Source organism: Rhyacophila brunnea, unplaced genomic scaffold, assembly GCF_057557595.1.
Source record: "Rhyacophila brunnea isolate RB1 unplaced genomic scaffold, BYU_Rbru_1.0 scaffold_21, whole genome shotgun sequence".
Classification (NCBI taxonomy): domain Eukaryota; kingdom Metazoa; phylum Arthropoda; class Insecta; order Trichoptera; family Rhyacophilidae; genus Rhyacophila; species Rhyacophila brunnea.
In genome coordinates, this window is record NW_028232871.1 from 37,509,253 (window position 1) to 37,532,386 (window position 23,134).

The 23,134-nt window shown below is 35.4% G+C and overlaps 1 protein-coding gene across 1 annotated transcript in view; it reads right to left on the minus strand.

Moving 5' to 3' along the window:
- Window positions 1-1,529: 1,529 nt before the first annotated feature.
- The window catches only part of LOC147070995 (uncharacterized), an 82,687-nt gene continuing 61,082 nt past the window's right edge, over window positions 1,530-23,134 (minus strand). Inside the window, exon 4 of the mRNA XM_085949038.1 lies at window positions 1,530-2,797. Coding sequence (XP_085805164.1) covers window positions 2,521-2,797 — 277 coding nt within the window. The 3' untranslated portion in view covers window positions 1,530-2,520. The remainder of the gene's footprint in view (window positions 2,798-23,134) is intronic.

Here is a 23,134-nt window from a genome sequence, read left to right on the forward strand (position 1 = left end):
GCGCTTTAGGCACAGTGGAAGGTCACTTTTGAAGACATTATTCAGGCGGCCAAAAGCACTCCAGCCTAGCTTTACTCTGAGAACAATTTCATCAAATATACATCCATCTATAGACACTTGTTGTCCCAGATAGATGTAGCTTTTCACCTGTTCGAGCTGAGTGCCATTGAAGAGGATCTCTTTTTGGCCCGCAAAGCAGTTGAACATGACTTTCGTCTTTGTTACATTTATTTTCAAACCTACTTTCTTAGATTATAGAAAAATACCTACTTTGTTGCTTACTTCAGCGAATTCCTGCATTCTACTTTGGAGGTTTTCTGAGTCTTGCGAGAAAATTACTAGGATGTAATTAAATATGTCATCGGCAAATCATGTAATAATTATCTATCTAAGATGTGAGGCCCCTTTTATATCTTATAACTGAATCGACTGCGTCATTTGCGTTACAGATATTATGGAACGACGGGATCATTTTCATATATAAACACCTTTTTATACATATTTAAACTGATTTTATTAGAAGCTAATTAATATAATGTATAATATAACAGATTATATTTTAGAGTTGTAGACAATAACTTGTTACCTACAGTATGGTTTAATACAGTGAATGCAGTCGATGCGTCTTTCTCTAAAGTTGAATTTAAACTTAATAATTGTAAATGTACCTATTTTGATTGAGTATATTATAAAACAAACATTGATATTACATATGGCATTCTCCGACGACAATATCCATTGGATGGAACTTTAAAACAATAAGCGATAAATCAAATCTTTATCAAACGCATTTCAAGACATTCATTGTACTCCTTACTAACACTTGATATAAAATTGAAAAAGATAAGCTCAATTGCAGGGCTATAAAACACAGAAACATTGATATCAAATACATCTAGATTCTAGGGTCATGAAAAAGTGGATATATAACTGAAACAATTTAATTAGATGGAGTGTTTATTGAAACATAATTATATAACAGACTTAATTATAGGACAGTGGGTAGATTGACTGCACACCAGAAATTTACTTTTACTAGGAGAGATCGGAACATACGGATAACAAATATACTATAACTTATAACAACCCTTATTACATCATAGTATTACTTATATAATATGTAAAAAATGCCTATAGGAAATACGGTATAAATTAATGTGATATGCTAGAGAATTAATAATACAGTGTTAAGTTTATGGAAAAATATACATTTCCAAGAGCAGTAAATGTTTGCTAGGTACGTCTGAATTGGTATAAGTAGTCAATTATAATTAAAATGCGTACTTATGGAAAATGGTTCAGTTAGTAAACATAGTGGGGCTGCAAGAGAAATTCATTTAGTATTTTTTTATGTAAGTATATAAATAGAAACTTCGTCAAATTGTTTAAATATAATATACTTAAGCCTAATTTCTAATTAAATAATCTGATTATCAAAATTATTACAACGTCTATAGTTGTGGTAGTATGCAATATTTACTAATCAGATGTTTTCTGGATTATGCAGTGATTTTTTTTTGTTTTTTTTTGTACTTATCTAATAAATCATCTAAAGTTTAGACTCTAGACCAGTGTCTGCCAAACTTTTTTACTTCACGGCACACTGGTGAAAGGGATTTCTTCCGCGGCACACCAAATAAAAATGCATTAAAAAAGGAAATGTACCTTATTTATATGAATAAAGGAAATAATAATGTAGGTATAATTTTTTTTAAATATTTTATCAACATATATGTAAGTACATAGGTGGTAATAATTTTATCAGTGAGAAGGATGCAATTGATTTTTAGAAAGAATTCTGTCAATACGCGACTCTAAATTAGATAAACAAACACGTAACTCGTCATCTACCATCTGTAACTGTTCACGTTTTTTGATTTCATTTCCTCGAGCGCTGAAAAACCAAATTCTCAAAGATACGACGATCCAAACGGCAACAGACAGATTTAATTGTTGTTGTAGTCAATCGAGGATATTGACTTCAAAGCCATATTAAAAATGCTGACAACTCTAGCTCAGAAAATGAGGCTTGTGCACAGGGTCGTTTTTAGATCTATTAAAGTTTCCTCCTCTGTTAGTGACAGGTGTGTACCGTCGAATCTTGTGAATGGATTGATGACCCACTGGTACATTATTTGATAATCAAGTGATGTAAAATACTTGGAAAATTATGCAGAAAGAGTTATAATGTCCTCTGTACTTCTAGCAAATTTAAAAATTTGTTTGAGGAAACGTCTACACCTGGGAAGCAATTAAGCTGTGAGTTTTAACGTTTTAACTTTAAAATTGAAGAAAATTTAAATGTAACGACATTGTTTAAAATGAACAGTTTGGAGACTTCTTGCGGCACCAGTTTGGCAGACACTGCTCTAGACTCTAGATAATCGTGGGATGTCACCACGAACCGAGAAAAGGAGGCCTCAGAAATGAGTCAACAAAGCCTTAATTGACATCAAACTGTGGCCATCTATAATCTAACGTCAGTACATACAAATTGATACATTAACATCAATAATATCTTCAAATGATTCGAACACTCCTCGTCCTTTTTCCTCTGCTTAATACTCCAGATGCTGGAGCTAATTCTTTGGTGAGATTTGTTCGATCTGCATACACTTCTGTTGTCAGGTGTTGTATCACTTCATGATCACGGTGCTGGTGAGACAGGTCTTTGGCGGCTGTGCGATGAGTCGACTGTTTCAGGTCTCTCTTGCAGACGAACTCGCTGCAGTCACCCGCCTTCGCCGCTTTGAAGAGCTTCTTTAGTCCAGATTTTTCCGCCACGTGCTCGGGAGTACTGCAATCAACATTAAGACATTCCTCTAATTCAGTAAGTGTATTGTTGTTACATTTAGCACATATTGTTAAATACAAGATGAAAAAAATAGTTATTTCAGCGCACAAGACTGCTATCGGCAGCTATCTAGGGTAGTTTTTCTTATGTTTGTATCGAAATATAATTGTTACAATAAGTCAAAACTGTCTACATTGCTCTAAAATTTAGCACACCCAAGAGAGGTGCTGTTAAAAACTAACTTATTGTAATTGTTACAACAAGTGCTAATACTTCGATACAAAACTACTGATAGCTGCCGATAGCAGTCTTGTGTATAGGATAGATGCACATATGGTATTTGACGTACAACTGTAACGATTAGTATATGTATATGTAAGTTTATGTGCGTAGGTACTTATGCGAAATGATTTCTAATTCTAACATACCCGTTTGTAAGCAAATGATGGGGGGAGGGGTACCAAAACTCACATATGACTGCAGTGTCGGGAAGAGGAAAAAATATTCCTAGTTATTTTTTAAATCTCAAAATAAAAACTAAGTATCTTTTATCCGTGTTACCAATCAATATAATATGTACGAATAAAATCCAATACCAAGAATGCGATTTACAAACACCCGACAAAACTGCCCGAACCAAAACCACTCGGATATTGCCGCCCAGACAATACCGCCAAAACAATTTAGAAACAAGACAATTTTTATTTTTACATAATATTATATTTTAGATACCTACACAAATAAACAAAACAGACGAATAAAGATATAAAAAATATAAGTACCTATTACTTAAATTATTTAGAATTAAATAAGTATCTATCAATATTGTGTTTCAATAATCTAAGGTGGTTAGGCGACCGTACATTAACTCTTGCAGTCTTTAGTTTAATTTATAATGTAGTATCGGCATTTTTTTTGTTTTTAGTAAGTACTAAGTGTTAAAAGCTGTCGATTTTAAATTATTATTCTACTAACAGCTATAACGGATTCAACCTCAAATTACACTGATTATTGTAAGAATGTAAATTTCTACCGATACGCAATTCGAAAAAACAAAAAATTACTTGTTTTATATATTTTTGTATTTTTTGCGGACGGTTTTGTATAGGCGGATTTGCACTGGTACGGGCGGATTTGGTTTGGCGGCAATGTCCGGGCATTTTTGTCGGGGTGCCCAAACATTTTAATACATCGTCTAAAAAAATTTAAATAATATGAATATTTTTTTAAATAAGTACACAATATAGGTGCGTACCTACCTACTCGTTGAATGCATCGGAAAGAGAACAATAATATGCAACACTAGAATCCTCGAGTGGAATATATCAAAGATAAAAGCAAAGAATATGTTCATTTTAAATGGTGCTCCAGGAGAAAGCTCTGAGTCCCATGAAAGTCCAAGTTGACAAACTCAAAAAATACAACCAAGGCAGGATGACAATATGAAAATATAACGGTATTAGGCCAGGTTCAAAGTTCGAAGGAATTGTGGAATGACTTCCGCCAGACGGGTAGGACGACAGTGACGCCCCGAGACAAAATGCTGCCCCATTTTTTATCATCCTTTCATGACTCCAATATCTAAGAAATGTGTTGTATGGATACAATATTACTACCTAACAAAATATATACCACTAAACCTAAATTTTAATGCCATCTCTACTTCAATAGACAATATTGCGAGTCCACGGTTTTAGATATATTAAAAAATACACCTGACAACTTTCAAAACTCGCGAGTGACTCTCAAAAATATTCAGATAAATTAATTAGGTAAGCATGTCCCGACCTGTAGTTCAAATATAATTCGCAAATCTGCACGTGTCATTGCTGGTCATCAAGGACGTTACGTCCAAGGACAACGGAAATTAACTAGACATTGCAAACCCGACAAAAAATACAGTCGTGTTAAACCTTACATTATTAATACATTATATTATGTCCGTTATTACTAAGTTTACTGTCCAACAAGATCTTCTTGGGTACGGGTTAAAACTGTGAACTAACAAGCTCTTCCCATTTTTAGCCGCACTTCGATTGAAGCGCCTTCCGGTTAGCGACGAGTTGCCCACGTGTTAAAACTGTGAACTACTAAGACTCCTCCTATTTAGTCGACGACAGCGACTTCCAGCTTGTGCCTAAATCTTCTTGTTGGACAGTAGGTACCTATTTCTATATATACCTAATGATTCTTCTCGATTTTCCGCCCTTTGAGTAACTACCCCCCCAAGCGACGCTCAATCTGTGTCACTGGGACGAAGTACCTACGTGACACGCCATGTTACTTAAAGCAAAATTAGGCTAGCCACAGCCCACAACATACGTCCATGGCCCCCACAAGGGGAGGGCTAACAGGGCTCTAGCCTGGGGGCCCGGGTTCTGGGGGTGCCCGGCGTGGCGCGTCTACCTTATAAGTGAGATAAACAGTCATCACAATTTTTCTCTAATGGTAAAAAAGTTGCCTGCGGCGCAATTTTACTTAAAAAATATTAGATAACATTATAAAATATGTGATACAAATTTTGATTATTGTGTGTCGTCGATATTCGAAAACTTCATAACTCAAGTGGATTTAATGAAAAATACATAATATAATCGCTAAAAATACACTGAATACCCTAAATTTTAATTGGAACACCATTTGAAAAACGTTTCTGTCGAGCGTCACACTGCTTTTAACCATAGCAATAGGTAGGGGCCGACAAAGATCCTGACCTGGGGGCCCGCTTTAGGATGTGGGGGCCATGCATACGTCATACGACAATGAATGAATGTCGAATTAACGTAAAATCAGTTACAATATTATTATCATCAATTTATCATAAAGAAACTGTGAGATAAATACCGCTGGCCTCTTATTATTATAAAACTTTACCCATTCTCGAAAATACCGTAACTATTCCGTTTAACTTTTGCTTTTCTTTAGAGAAGTACTAAAAAAAATCGATTTGGTCCGGCGTATTCGCAGAGAGAATAAAATTCATACACCGGCAGCCGGAGAAATTACTATTTCTCTTGCACCGAATTCCATACTCTGTGTGTGAAAGAGAAACTTATTGACTTGCGTTAAGCTCAAATTACATTGGCAGATTGCGTCTGGCCCAATCGGCGATCGTCTGCCACGACTGTCAAACTCTATTCTCTATGGTTTTCAAGGATCGTGAGCGATCGGGACAAAAGTGGAAAATTTTCTATTATTACGTCGTGCGATCCATTCATTAGCAAGCGAAGATTGCCGAAAGCGTACTAAAATAGCCGAGTACGCGCCCGCTCGCGAGCCACGCAAACGGTCGTTCATTCTACTACTCGATTTCAACAACTACAAGATGGCGAAATCTCAAAAAAATGTATGGACTAGCGTCCACGGAAGACACGGTCCTCGTCGAATTAATACACGCCAGTTGAAATATAGCCATACGCTACAATTAGTCTTAATCGATTGGCTTGGAGATTCAAACTCGCCTAGTTATTCATGATGTAAATTAACAATAAGTATACAAAACTTTCTATAAATGTCAAACAGCCGCGCAAATTTCAACATATGCTCGCTAGGTTTGACAGCTCAGTTTTTTTGACGTAAAATTGCGCGGGAATACGTTCAGTGCAGCCACCAATCTAAGAAATATCTAGTTTTCGGTCAACCTATATTTTTAATAATAGCAACATTATGTTTTTTTTTTAACTAATCAAAAGCAAGGACCAACGCGATTGAATCGTTGCGTGTAATTGCAAAAAGTGTTAAAACGTTTGCCACGACGGTTGTTGAATCGGGTTGGGTCTGCGCGTCTGCCAATGTAATTAAGCCTTTAGTTAGTTAGTCAGCTCGTATTGCAGTTAATCGAAGAAGCAAAATAATTGTCTTTTAATTTCAGTAGGTAATAAATGAAAAAATCAATTCTACAATATCATAATTAACAGTTTATTATTTAATTAGATTATCTGACAATCGCATTATAGCTGTCAGATTGGTCTTTCTCATATCCGGGAATTTTATGAAAAATAAACTTTCGCATGGCATTTACGGTAGGTGCAATGCGTGAATATTAAAATTGAAAAAAAAAAACGAAAAAAATATCATACATAATTTGGAATAATCTTGGACTTAAATCCGCATCCATCGCAGTTCGGAATTCGGCGGTGAAATTTAACGATTATGCTAACGGTACAACTGAGTATTATTTATACCTACATAAAAAATATTTATTTTCAATGTTGCATTCTTAAATCTGGTTTATTATTCATTGAATAATAATAACAATATGTCATTGACAGTCCATTGCTAAGGGTGAAAACTCCCAAACTTCTACGTGCGTCTTGCTACTGGACGGGGATATTCTTTCCTTAGAATGTCCAGCAGTACAGCGACTCGGCAACCTTTTCTTCCACCCCTTTTGCGATGATTACCAGCCACTCGAGACTGTTGGCATCCCTGTTCACAATACTAATTGAAGAATCAGTTGTTTGTTCTCCCGAGGAGCAGAACTAACCTGCCATTGGTGATGCCAATTGGGAGGGCAATAACTCTGTTCAACCAAATCGCTTCGGATGTTGATATATTCCATCTACGTGATGATGAGTATAGGTGGACGTTATTTTATAAATTATTAAAATAGGGTCTGCTTAACTCATCCGGTGTACTTGCTTGTACCTATATAATTTTTTTGTATTTACACATTTATACTGTATAATAACTTAATACTGATCTATCTCTTTTGTTATGTACCTAATATTGTTTTAATAATATTTCGTTGTTTCCAAATGTCATGTTGTGAACGTCTTAAACTTATAATTTGTAATGTCCACAATATGTAAAATAAATTAATTGAATAGAAGAATGCATATTACGCATTACGCTGGCATCCTGGGCCGCGATGTTAGAACTTGCGAGTGCAAGCTTCCCGGTCGACATGACGTCATATGACATCATTGTGACGTACTACCGGAGTGATAATAGCGCTCGAGAATATAACGCTACTCCTACAGCGGCGCTATTCATTGTCACCATACACATATACGTGTTTCATCATAATATTTTCTATGGTGGCACTGTGCGCGGGCGGCATGCCTCGAGCGTGACGTCACAATTACGTCATGTCGTCTGGTGCCACACGAGACGATAGTTAGGAAATCGCGGTGCTGGTTACGTATTTACAAACATTTCATCGTGGCACAGTTGGCCGTGAGCTTTCTTATCGGAAAGAGATGACCATACGGTCTCCAATTTTATTAGATTCAATATGAACATTAATTCAATTTTCATTGCTGACTTTGGCAAAATTCATGATTTCAAGAATGAAAACCTAACTTAACCTAACAAATAATATTCCAGTATATCGGCTATTTTCCAAATTTGATTACCTACTGCTGGCTTCCTGTAAAGTGTAAACCGACAAAAACTGTGTTTTATTTAGACATGAATGTTATGTCAGTACTATACGACCTAAAGAGGTTAGGCGGTCTTTAATATAAGTACGGCTATATATTTCCGATACAACATTTCATGGTGAAATGTGATACGGCGAACTACATACGTACAAGTTTCTGGACACATGATATCCTATTTTGGACGCTCTCCACATACCTGTGCTTGACTTTAAAAATGTCCCATTTCTTTAAAAGTTGTAAGCACCTGCTACAAGAATATTACACCTAATGAGTGATGACATGAGATGTTTTTAATATTTAACACGAAATATGTATGTAAATATATTTTTTTAATGAAATAGTACTAAAAATATGTCGGTGTCAGATTAGAAATTATTCCAATTTTTAAATGTTGTAAGTATACCATTTAATATGATACTATAGCCTATTACTTACGATACTTACCTACTATTACGATACTTACTAGAGGTAAGTTGGAAATACTGTCACCAGTTTGTGTACTCAAGTATCGGATGAAACTACCCATACTCAGTACGTGTGGCCCAATAAACTTGTTCCAAAAAACTTGTGATGATAAATCATCGCGAGTCGCTGGCTAATTGATCATAAATTTGTAAATGTGTTGAGTGACTGAGGTGACATAGTACAATAAAAAAAAATCATTGTTATTCATTTTTTGTTAACAAGAATATTATAACTTATAACATAACATAAAAACAACTCATAAATTTAAAATGTGTTTAAAATTTTATAATAAATGGGACATTTAGGAAAGACCAGCTAAGTGTATTTTTAGCGATTCTATTGAAGCCGATATTTCAAATACTGATTGGAGTTAAGTTTTAGTTCCAGTTTAGTATGAGACTTATGTCGCATACTACTGTCGCTCTATATAGTATTCCAAATACTAGTAAGTATTTTGGAACAAGTTTTGATACTAAGTATTTTTTATACCGGTAGTAAGTATACTTAGTCTTCAAAATCGACCAGTTTTCCCACCTCTAATACTTACCATTACCTTACTATAGCATTACCATTACTTAGCTTATGGCTTAGCTGGGGAACTACAGATCTTCACGCACTTTCAAGAATACATCGAGTGACTAGTCCGTTATTATTGCATAGGTACAGCGCTACAAAATCGTAGCCAAGATATAATGGTTCTAGTATAGTTTCCTGGAACTACTCCCTATGCGACAAAATGTGGTGCTTGGTGTGAATTTATAATGTTGATTTCAATATATACCTACTACATAAAGTGCAATATTATGATCATACTAATATGTTATATTCTTTTAATTCTTTTTATCATTATAACAGACCATGAGGCCCAAAGACATTTAAGTTAATGCGCCCACCAAACCACATCCATCCTGCACCACACCCGGTCTTAATCGGACGTATCACGGGACCATACGTTTGGATATGAAGCATCAGTTATCTTTTATGACTGGGAATGTCAGGTCGCCATGCACTCAAATGAGACCCAAAGACAGTAGTATAGTGAAACAGTAGTGTAATTACTAATATAAGTGAAACAATCAATCGATAGAGACTTCTGAAGGAGAAAGTTTGTTCTGCTGATTCAATAATAAATAATATCACATGTCTTGTAACATTATAATATGTCCGATAGGTTTTTAAATTAGTAGCAATCAATAAACAAATAATTACAAGATAAAAATAACTTTTTATAGACCACGTTTTTAAATTGTCTGTTGAATCATATAAACTTGACAATTCTATGTATTAATAAATACTTTTTTTTGCACTTGATAGAAATACTGAATAAATTTAGAATACTGAAATGTCATTTTGACATTTCATATTGATTTCCATAGTAACGCACGTATATATTAATAATTTAGTTGCTAGGACCCCCTTAGCAACCAATAATAGTGTTTTACTTTTTACGATTTTTTTCCGAAATAACTTTCCATACAAAACAGAATTAACTGAAAATGAATTAAAAGAATGCACTGTCGTCGTGTTCTGATATATTCTAAGAGTTCCAAATGTCTAGCTAGTCGGAAGTTAGTTAAAAATCTTCAATCGTCCAATACAAGTCTTGGACAAACAAGAAAAAATGTGTACTGGACACACAAGATAAAATTTGTACTGGACAAACAAGTATACGAGGTAATAAAAACGTGGTAAAATAGAGAATAAATTGTCAGATAAAATAGTTTGTATCCACGTGACATTAGATGGAAGGTTCTATTGTTTTATTTAAAGCTTTAATAAAATTAGTAAGTATTAGATTTTCGGAATAATGAACTTTAAAATTGGAATAATGGCAACGGAAGTGCTTACGCCTTACATCCATATAGATATCAGAAAATACCGCTTATACGTTTAATATCATCTTCTTCTTTCACCCTGTCACGACCCAGCATTTGGGGCATAGGGCAAACACTCGATCCATCGCCACCTCTTGCGCCTCCCGCTATGCCAGACCTACAGCGCGTAGATCGCTTTTGTAGCACCGTAGCAGGGTGAGCGAGGGCCGGCCACGACGACGGAACCCTTGAGGCTGTTTCACTCTTTGGCGGTATCAGCATGGCGGTCTCGGCTTTTCACCTTTGAGAATCGATGTCTCCGCCGAATCTTAGCCTCCCAAAACTCGCCTCGCCCGGAACGTGTCGAATACGTCGATGTGACATCATCATTATTCACAAAACACACGTTGCCAAAATGGAACTCCGCAGATTCACCCGACATACAGCGTAGGTATAATCCCAAAATTTCGCACTTCGTCAGTCATTTTGGCTTCGCGAGTGACGCCATTGTCCTCGCGAGGCCTTGCTATACACACATAAAAAAGTTGCATGTTGCGCTCAGTTTTGATTATTATCCCGGACGAGACGATTTTCAATGTGCGACCGGGCTTAGGGATACATTGGTACGACCGCGTTACTAACACCAAAGTTAGTGAACGGACACATCAGCCTTCGGTGATTGAGGTAATCACGTAGAGACGCTTTACATTTAATATAATATATTATGACTATTATTTATTCGTAAAATAAATATAGATCCATTGCATTTTAATTAAACCCGTTAATAAAATAATCAGTACGCTAGAATAATTATTAATAATATCACGGAGAATTTATTTAAAAGTATTCATAGTTAACAGTTGCTTTTAATGAATGTGTAACGGAGTCTGAATAATAAATTCTTGATGTAACTATGTCGGTACTCGGTAGCCCATACAAAAAGTAAAAGTTAATGTTATATTTCACTTACAACAAGTAAAAGGGCATATTATCTGAATGATGTCGCGTTCATAACTACATCAATACCATATTAATATTAATTCCACCGTAATATAATTAATATTGTAATTACTAATTAGCAATGGCGAAGGGTGGAGGTAGGCTTATAAGATCCGACATAAATAGTGCACACTAAACTATTTCAGACAGACGTTTTTGTTTTCATTGAACTAACACTAGAATGTGTAGAATGTAGATAGTGTTTGTTAGTTTTTAAAATTCAATTAAAACCTTCTTCTAATCCAACCCACAGTAGATAATAGTCAAAAAATATTCAGTTATCTAGAAAATATCTAACATTATGCCATTAAACCATGCATAGTTTTAGATCGTTTATAGATAGAATAATATTTTTGTCGATTTGCGTTTGGTATAAGTCAGGGGTAGTCAACCTGATCCCTACCGCGTTCCAGCTTTCATGGTGGGCGGTAGGGGTTTTAAAAACATTTTCATTATGCATCAGCCACAGGGATCTCATTAATAATTTAATTAATTAAATGTAATTCCGTCAGACTTCATGCTTCTATGTATGCAAAGTATAAATAAAACGATAGATTTAACTACAGTTAGTTGTTTTATACAGTATAGATAATATATTAAATTGGGGCAGGCATAACAAACTGGAGTTCAATATTGATAAATGCAATGTTTTATCGTTTACTAAAGCCTCACGAGTATTGTTTTTCCAGTACTCGATGCATGGCAGAGTTCTCTCGCGAATATCATCTGTAAAAGATCTTGAAATTACGTTTGACGGTAAACTGACGTTTAGTGGTCATATAGATACCATTTGCAAAAAGGCACTAAAGATGTTGGGCTTTGTCTTGCGTACTTCCCGGGTCTTTTCAGATGTTACGGTACTAAAAAACGTATATAACTCCTTAGTTAGAAGCAGACTTGAAAGTGGGTCTATCGTTTGGGCCCCGCACCAGTTGAAGTACGGCCTTATGGTGGAGAGAGTCCAAAAGAAATTTTTAAGACTCCTTTACTTTCGGCTGTATGGATATTATCCGTGGCTCTATCCGACTGATTTTCTCTTAGGGATGCTTACATACTGTAGCTTAAAATTTAGAAGGGATCTTTATTTAGCTACATTTTTTTTCAGACTTATACGCGGCGTAAATGTGAACTCTGCCATTCTTGGTGGTATTGGCTTGTGTGTCTCTGATAATTACCTTAGGAATCGAGGGCATCCGTTGTTTGTTCTCCCAAGGTGCAAAACTAACCTGCCATTAGTAATGTCAATTGGGAGGGCAGTAACCATGTTTAATGAAATCGCTTCGGATATTGATATATTCCACTTACGTGAGGGTGAATTTAGGTGGACGTTGTTTTATAAGTTTTTTAAGATATGGTCTATCAAAGTTCACTCTGTGTGCTTCCACTACTTTTATTTTGTTACTTATTTTATTTATTTTCTTATTTTATTACTTATTCTCTGTATTTTTATTTAAAAAAATTATTAACACTTATTTTATGTCATGTCATGAACGCTTTGAATTTATAATTTGTTATGTTCATTATATGTAAAATAAATAAATTTGATTTAATTTTATAAAGATGTATTCTGCCAAACTTAAAACTAAAAAGCGAAAATCTAACATAAAGTATTTGGTAAGTAATTATTATTATATGCTTTAACTTGCTGTAACTCTGCTTTATAAATTTTATAAAGTAAAGTTACTTCCCTACCTACTTTATAAATCACCATTACTGTGGAACCGGTGGGCGGTTAGAAAATTTTACTTACTAACAGAGATGCAAAAGTGGGCGGTAGGTATAAAAAGGTTGACTACCCCTGGTATAAGTAGACGGGGCTGAATGAATTTTAAAAAAAACTATTCAACACCATCTGTAATAGGATGTATTAATTGATCGGATGCGTATGACTGAAAAAGTGTGCACTATTTTTGTGGGATCGCCCATAGCATACCTAAACTATTATGGGTTGGTTTAGGCAGGGTTCATTTAATTTTAAAAACTAATCAACACCATCTACAAAGTGTATTCTTAGTTCAATGAAAACAAATAAGTATGACTGACAAAGTTTAGTGTGTGCTATTTATGTCGAATCTTAACAGCCTACCTCCACCCCTCGCCACAGGTAGGTATTTATTAAGATTGATTTGAGTACATAATTATGAGTTTTTTTTTAAAATTTAATAACATAATAACAGTACGCTGTTGAACAGGATGACGATAAACGTCCGAGTGTGCTACGTGATTTTAAATTCCACGTTACAATTAATACGGTTCTGTCTCTTTTAATTAAACACCCCATAAACATTTGATAATCTAGCTAGAAAGTAGTGAAGATTTACAATGCTTCGTTCTGTATTCAATTGTGTCTCATAGCGTAATGCCGAGCAAGTGCCTGTGTCCTATCCATGGCGCCCACATCCCGAAACGGCCCCCCTACCTATCACTAAGGTTAAGAGCAGTTCTACAGTAGTGTTCCCCAAATCCCCAAATGATATTCCTTGGGGTAAAATTAATGGTATTACGTGTACCTATTGATTGAGATACTTAATATTATTATCAATCATAATAATATCACATCAAATTGTATCACACAGACATGTTAATATTCTTTAATTAAATAAAATAGCGGTTTTTTACTAACAGAACGAATTTGTAGTGTGTGTTTATACAGTTTTACATGAATCCAGCGTATCAACTATTTGAACATAATAATATGATACAACTATTATGAAAGGTAAAATATATAAATATATTAGTGGCGAGGACGGAAGTAGGCTGTTAATATCCGACATAAATACATAGTGCACATTAAACTTTGTTAGTCATACGTATTTGTTTTTATTGAACCAATACTACAATTTTATTTTCAGACGGTGTTGGTTAGTTTTTAAAAATCAATTAAACCCTGTCTAAGCCAAACCATAATAGATTTGGTATATTTTGGGCGATCCGACAAAATTGTGCAAACATTTTCATTCACTCTTATTTGTTTTCGTTGAATTAGAAATATATTATTTGTTGTCAACAAAGCCTGGAGGGACCGCATAGTCGAGTTCAACTGCATTTCTGACAGGGTCGCAAGCGTGATACTTAAAATCAATGCTAGGTACCGGATTCAGATTTTGCAAGTATATGCTCCGACACAGAGCTATCCTGATGAAAAAGTGGAAGAGTTTTACGAGGAAATAATATCCTTGAAAAATAAAAGTAAATGCCACTTCAACATCATAATGGGAGATTTCAATGCACGTATTGGATCATACCAAAGAGATGACGTAACGGTCGGACATTTCGGACATGGCTCAAGGGATGGTAGAGGGGACATGCTTGTGGAGTTTGCTGAAACCAACAATCTTCACATCATGAATTCCTTTTTTCAACATAAACCTACACGTAAATGGACGTGGAGAAGCCCGACAGGAAGGACCAGCGAAATCGATTACATCCTCACTGACAGAAAATATACATTTTTAAACTGTAAGGTGATCAATCAGTTTAACACCGGCAGTGATCACCGGATGGTGAGATGTAAGATAAGATTGAACGTCAAATCAGAAAGATCCAAACTGCAGAAGAAGTCAAATGCTCGCGTATACCTGCAGAACAATACTGAATTCCAAAATGAACTCAAAAATGCACTATCGGCTTTCTTAGATGAGAACGAAACCGTTTCCCTATCCAACGCAGAGGATATAACGAATATTATTCTACAATGTGCAGAAAAAACAGGCGTAAAAAGCTCAGAAGTTACACCTTCCACCAAGCTTTCGAAGGCAACATTGAATCTTATGGAGCAGAGAAGGAAAACCAAGAGCGATAGACAGGCACAAAACGATATGGAGTTTTCATCACATTGCAAAACCCTCCGAAGGAAGATTAGAGAAGACCTTCGTAAATTCAATGTAAACCTCATACAAGCAATTGTGAAAGCAGGCAGAAGTTTAAACAAAAACAAGCAATGCTTGTCGATAGGAAAACGTCAAATCACAGCACTAAAAGCAAAAGATGGTTCTATCGTCAGAAATTGGGAACACTTGTTAAGCCGAGTTGAAGAGTTCTACAGCGATCTCTACAGTGATGACACTGACAATACGACTATAGACTTAGATCTTCAGAGAAATGGAAATTCGGAAGACCATACTCCCGAAATTACATCCTGGAAAGTAACCCATGCTTTAAATTACATGAAAAGTGGGAAAGCCCCCGGGGAAGACGGTTTAACGATAGATATCCTCAAAAAAGCAGGAAAGGATGCAAATGAAGTACTTGCACAATTGTTCACAGCCTGCATATGCAAAGAGGATGTCCCAGAGGTATGGAAAATGCCAGCATTGTCATTCTTCACAAAAAAGGTGACAGAGAAGACCTAACAAATTATCGTCCAATAAGTCTACTCCCTATTCTCTACAAGACGTTCACAAAAATTCTCTCAAACCGTCTGCAAAATGTACTAGACGAGAACCAACCGAGAGAACAAGCCGGATTTAGAGGAGGATACAGCACTATGGACCATATCCAAGTCGTCAGAGAAATCATAGAGCGGTACCAGGAATACAAACTGCCACTATGCATGGGTTTTATAGACTATGAGAAGGCGTTTGATTCGATAAAGAAATGTTCAATACTCGACGCACTCAGAAAACAAGGAATCCCTGGACGCTATATAAATATTTTCAATAATATATACAGTAGCGCAACAGCATCTGTAAATCTCCATAAACCATCGCGCAGATTTCCTATCAGCAAAGGAGTCCGACAAGGTGATACAATCTCACCTAAACTATTTACAGCTACCCTTGAAGACTTATTCAGGCAACTTGACTGGAATGACAAAGGGATCCCCATAAATGGAGAATACCTGAGTCATCTGCGCTTTGCCGATGACATAGTAATTTTCTCGCAAGACTCAGAAGACCTCCAAAGCAGAATGCAGGAACTCGCTGAAGTAAGCAACAAAGTAGGTTTGAAAATAAATGTAACAAAGACGAAAGTCATGTTCAACTGCTTTGCAGGCCAAAAAGAGATCCTCATCAATGGCACTCAGCTCGAACAGGTGAAAAGCTACATCTATCTGGGACAACAAGTATCTATAGATGGATGTATATTTGATGAAATTGTTCGCAGAGTAAAGCTAGGCTGGAGTGCTTTTGGCCGCCTGAATAATGTCTTCAAAAGTGACCTTCCACTGTGCCTAAAGCGCAAAGTGTTCAACCAGTGTGTGCTTCCCGTGATGACATATGCGTGTGAAACATGGACCCGAAGTAAAAGAGAGATCCAGAAACTTAGAGTAGCACAACGTGGTATGGAGAGGTGCATGCTGGGCATAACGCGAAAGGACAAAAAGAGGAATGAGTGGATAAGGAAGCAGACAAGGGTTTGCGATGTAATAGAGTTTATTAAAAGCCTTAAATGGAGATGGGCTGGACACATAGCTCGAAGAAGAGACAATCGTTGGACAAATCTAGTCATCCAGTGGTATCCAAGAAGTACAAAACGTCCACAAGGTAGACCTAGAGGCCGCTGGATCGATGAAATGATAAAGTTCTGCGGAAGTACGTGGCAACGCAATGCACAGGACCGAGAGAAGTGGAAGCAACTTGAAGAGGCCTTCATCCAGCAGTGGATAGATTCAGGCTGATGATGATGATGATGATGATGATGATGAGAAATATATTATAGGTACCTATTACACAATATGTTGTTGGCTATTTTTTTAATTAATTAAGCCCTGCCTAAGCCAAACTATAATAGATAAAAAATATTATTCTATCCATGAAATATTCAAAATTATGTTTGATTTAATGACATAATTTTAGATATTTTGAAGATAGATAAGTATTTTTTGACTATTATCTATTATGGGTTAGTTTCGTAGGGTTAATTAAATTTTAAAAACTAACCAACACAAAAGTGTAGTTCTAGTTCAATGAAAACAAATAAGTATGACTGACAAAGTTTTGTGTGCACTATTTATGTATAATCTTATTCTTAACAGCCTGCCTCCACCCCTCGCCGCTGATATATAATATCTACTGTAGATTCAATGTTGGTCCTTAGCATCCGTAGTTGTAGCTGCAAACCAGGTGTTCATTGCTCGACCCGACCCAAAATACGAAGTATCTGTGTAGGTACAGAAAATTCACCCGAAAATAATTACAAGATAAAAAGAACTGGTACTGATAGAAATAATACTGAAATGTCATTTTGACATTTCATATTGATTTCCATAGTTACGCACGTATATATTAATAATTTAGTTGCTATAACCCCAGTCCCCTAGCAACCAATAATAGTGGATTGGATTACGGATTTCTTCCGAAATAACTTTTCATACAAAACAGAATTAGCTGAAAATGAATTCAATTCTATTTAAAGATGGCTAAAAGCAGGGCTTTTTTTAAAAAAAAAAAGGTGCCGGAACTCACTTCATGTCAAGCTTTTTACTAAATAAAATTATATTCAAATGTCACTTAAATGAAATTTAAAGGAGCTATGCCACGAAGCGAACAAAAAAAGGTTGATTTTTACGATAATTTTTTATTTTAGTCAAAACAAAGCTACAGAAACAATAAAATACATACATTATATTTGAAATATATTGTACAAATAAGACTAAATAAGACTAACTTTAAAATATAATTGTAAATACATATGTAATGTATTTATTTATGAACTTGAATAAAAGTTTAGAGTGATTTCCAAAGTTTTTTTCCAATTCTCGTCTGATACATCATCTCGATTCCTTTTCTTAGTGTTAGAGTCTAAGGCCGAATGTCTTCCTTTAAGTAACCACCTATCAACATATTTTGAAGGATCGAAAAGTGTCAAGGGTGGTCCCACGAGTTTGATGAACAAGAGTGCCGAAACTGTTTTAGTGTTTAACGAAGCTCTTGTTGGGGTAATAATAAGATTCATTTGCGAAAACCCCCGTTCACATTCACTTGAAGAAATGGGAATAGAATTCAGAGCATATACCAAACGCAAGAGTTTTTCAGAATATGTCTTTTCGAGAATGTATTCGCGAAATCCACGAATCATTTCTCGTTCATCTAGTTGTAGCCTGATCGAAATGTTTCTAATTTCCATCTCTCCAAATGTCAACCGATTATCAATGTCTTCAGGCCAATATTTTTGGTCAAGTACGCGAGCCCAAAGTGCAAACTCAACATCTTTATTATCTAGCAGCCTTTTTTCAATTGACGTTTTCAACGTGGAATAAAATATTTTCGGATCAATAGGAGGATCATTTTTAGAAACTTTTTCGTGAAGTAAAACTCAACGAAAATGCAGATTGCTTATAGCAGCTGCAGCACATTTATAATAGGGTCCAAAATTCTGTTTTCTTTCTTCAAAAACTTGAACGAGTTCATTTATTTTTCGATTTGCAATGTAAAGGTTCACATTGCGATTTTGTAGGTCCAAACTAAGTTCCGACAATTCTTGGAGAGCGTCGCACATCAATGCTAGATCCAATAAAAATGCTGTTGATGTTATTTTGTTCTTGAAGCCACTGTAAGTACACTTGTCATTTTTATCTCTTGTAGGGTCATTCATCGCTTCTTCAAAATGACGCACAAGGGATTCATAATTATTCCACACAGCCGAAACTGAACGAAAACTAGATGCCACCCATCGGGTACTTAAAACTCTTCCGATTTTCAGTACCTCAACGCCTAGTGATTCTGCACATAAATGCAACTCTCTATTATTTTTCGGCGACGCGTGGTATAAAACATAAAGTTTATCAATAAATGATTTGAATCTATTGATCCCTGAAATTTTTTTTACAACATCACTTACTGATAATTCTAATCTGTGATTAGTACAATGCCAAACTATAATTGAAGGAAATTTTTCTGTCAGCAATTTTTTCACTCCATTTTTAGAACCTAACATCACAGCAGCGCCGTCGCATGCAACCGAAACTAAATATTTTTTTAAATATTCTTCTGTCATCCCATATAAATCAAGAGATTGGAGTAATGATTCAAATATTCCTTTTGCCGTTACGTCTTTAAGTTCAATCAAATCCAAAAACAAATTAATTGGTGAATTCATTCCAACACTTTCGACACAGCATCGAACATACACAATGAGGGTGGTTTTTTGGCTTATGGTGGTAGACTCATCAATTATCAAAGAAATTATATTTTTCGATTGAACAATTTCTTTGAAAACATTTTTTCTCATTTCATCACATATATGATTTACAATGTTAACACATGCGTTAGTGGAATGGAGAATATGACCCATTTCGATCCCATTTAGTTCTTGGAGATTAATTTCACTTTCAAACATATTGAATGATTGATTTTCCTTAGCTACTTTATATGCAGTTCGAAAAATGTTTGCTGTTATTACTTTTTCGCGAGATAACGATTTTAAAAAGTATTTTCAATCTGCTTTTTTTTGGCTTCAGAAATGATTTTTAACGCTGCTTTGTGTGCAATAGATCCTCTGTGATCGAAAATTTTTTTTCGAAGTGACCCCAATTGTAGCTTCCTCTCTTTCCCAGAATACGTGATTTCATTATTGGCCCATTCTTTGGATATTTTCATTCCCATTGTCGTTTCAGTTCCAAGAGTTCCAACGTTTCTGCAAATTGTGCAGCCAAGTTTCATTTTGTGTACATTCAACCATTCGTTTTTTGAGCAAAAATCGTTTTTTTGATCTAATGACCAGCAGTCTGGCCAATCGTTTTGAGTTCGACCTTGATCCCCGAGATCAGCTAGAGATGATTCAGGAACATCTACATGTACCGATATTTCCATATCTTCTGTCATCGTTTCTGTTTTGAGCTTTTTATTTGCGGAATCGGCGCCGCTGCCGGTGGTTGAGAAGTAACAGGAAATTTTTTTCATATTTAAACTTGGGGTTGCACTAAATAATATATAAAATAGTTGCACAACACGTAATCGTAACACAAACTGACTAAACAAACGTAAATAACAATATACGCAGATGCTGCCATGCGATAAACGTCAAACTGTCAAAATCATAATACGCAGCATACGTATGAAGCTAGTTACATACACATGTTTGCTATTTAAACTATACGGTTACTTCACTAACACTAACACGCCAACATTCAAAATGGCTTCCACCTGTACCTTATTTTATCATTTTAACGAATTATTATTGTAATTACTTAAGCGCAAATATTTTTTCGTTTAATTGATTTTGAAATAAAACCGTGAAAAAAGGTGCCGGAACGCCGTTCCACCGCGTTAAATGGAAAAAAAAGCCCTGGCTAAAAGTATTAAAAGAATGCATTGGCATCGTTTTCTGATATATTCTAAAAGTTTCAAATGTCTAGCTAGTCGGAAAGTTAGTTAAAAATCGATTGCAAGATTTGTACTGGATAAACAACCACCGGACAAATAAGAATACGACTAAATAAAAACGTTGTAAAATAGTGGGGTTCACAGTAGTTGAAGGGGCAGCCATCTATAATTATTACTTAGTAGGCGGCGTAAATACGGAAGTCAGTGGCCTCCCGTCTTATTATTATAGATATTTTTTTCGAAATGGACACATCCCACCCCACAACATTTATATATGTGCGCACATATCATAGTAATAGCGCTTGTACACGTCCATAGATTTACTGGCAGCAAGAGTGCGTATTTTAAACTATCGCGACAATAACTGTTTACACGTAAAAGTGTTACATTCTTCAAGAGTATGCGAGACGCGATGTTGTCATTTTATGGTACTGTTTGACAGGTAGTGAAAATCGGTTAACCTCAAAATTAGTACTTATAGTTTTTTTTCCGATAGGTTCGCCACTATTGTTCCACTGCGCAGGCGTACATCGAAAAAATCCCTACTGTCGCATGAAAATTCAGAAGCTTCCAAATTTTTTTGATTCATGCATGCAAGCTTGGAACTGCAGGATAATATGTACATGTTTACCCACACATTTTCTTGTTATGGGTTAATACCAAAGAGATTGAAAGACTGGAGAGGGAACACGCCATCATTTATGTACTAAAAAATACTAATACTTACTCTCAACAATAAATGAATGCATGTGTATAGGGGTTTTTTTTTTTAGAATTATTAATAACCATATCCTTGCTTTTTCGTACAAGGTGGTTGTTAGTAATTTTTGAACAATCATAAACGCCCAGACTTTGAGAAAAACACGTGTGTCCGACCGGGAATCGAACCCAAGAACTCTCGGGTGGAAGGCAAGCGCCTTACACACTGCACCACGAGAGCCGCCCGTGTAAACGGGTTATACCTAATGATAGTTTCCCATCAGAGTCCACGGATACCTTATAATATTATATCTCCTACAATATCTGAAGTAGTGAGTAGGTACCTAATACATTGTCGTTCATGTGAAATAACTGTAATTTTAATGCGATGTGATCAAAAAAATAAACAATTTCGATTGGTATTTGATTGAAACGTCATTATAATAGGTAGCCATTCCATTAAAAATTCAATAAACAATGAGATATGCTTTATTAATTTGGTTTGGAGAACGTTCGCGAGCTAAAATGCGCTCACATTGCATGCGCACAACTCCGGTAAGTAGGTATGTGAACCAGATCTGCTCAATCTAGACAACTGCATGATATAATAAACAATTTTTTTTATTCAAGAATAAGACACAACATTTGAGAATGTTACATTCTATATATTGAATATATACATAATTTGGAAACATCTCATTCATATACACACCAGAAAAAATCATTTTAAATTAAGGAATTAATTGTTACCTACTTCAATTTAATATATTAAACCGATAACCAACATTATAACGCAATTCGATAAGCATTTCATGTAACAACTACTAGTTAAAATCGTCGTAATTAACTAAGATGCCCGTAGTTTAACTGGAAAAACATTCTGGCCCGAATCCAGCAGATACAGGTTCAAGTCACGTTGGGTGTCGTATTTTTTTCTACAAAATGATTTTTTCTTATGTTCATAATATTTCAAATTAAAATAAATTAAACTACTTACTTATTTTTATCAAATCAATAATAATTAGATACTTGTAGATAAGTACACAAAATTGGAGAATGAAACATTTGTCATTAAACACACATAATTTGGAACACGTCAGATTTTTTGTAAAAAGGTTTCAGTATGGACCGCGGAGTGTCTATGGTCCAAACACTCCAAACCATGGCCCCGCATCCTGAAACGTGTCCCCAGGCCTGGATCTTTGGTGACCACCCCCCCACCCCGTTCCTATCGCCCAAGGTTAAGGCCAATGTGCTGTTATACAAATGAAGCGTTTACCAAATTCTACACGTGAATATGTTATCAATCATCAGTCATCACATTAAATTGCATCGTCCAACTGCATATCTTAACTTGACTTTTTTTACTATTAGAACCAAGGCCTGAACAAAAACAAACCATAAGTGCGAGTAAGTAAGCATTCGGAACGATTGTATTTCTACACTATGCGTTAGAGTACGATATAATTTCTACGACCAAAGTAAATGTTTTTTGTAGACGTAGCCGGTAAATATGGATATTGGATTTGACTGATTACATTCATTTAAAAATTGCGAGCACGTGTTGCACAAATTTATTGTTTTGTGTTAAAAATAAAGTTAGTGGTAATTATTGTAGTAGAACATTATTGTTAACTATGTTGTGTTTAAATTTGGTAGCCATACTGAGAAGCAACACTATGGTATAACGTTTTATAGTTTAGTTGATAATAG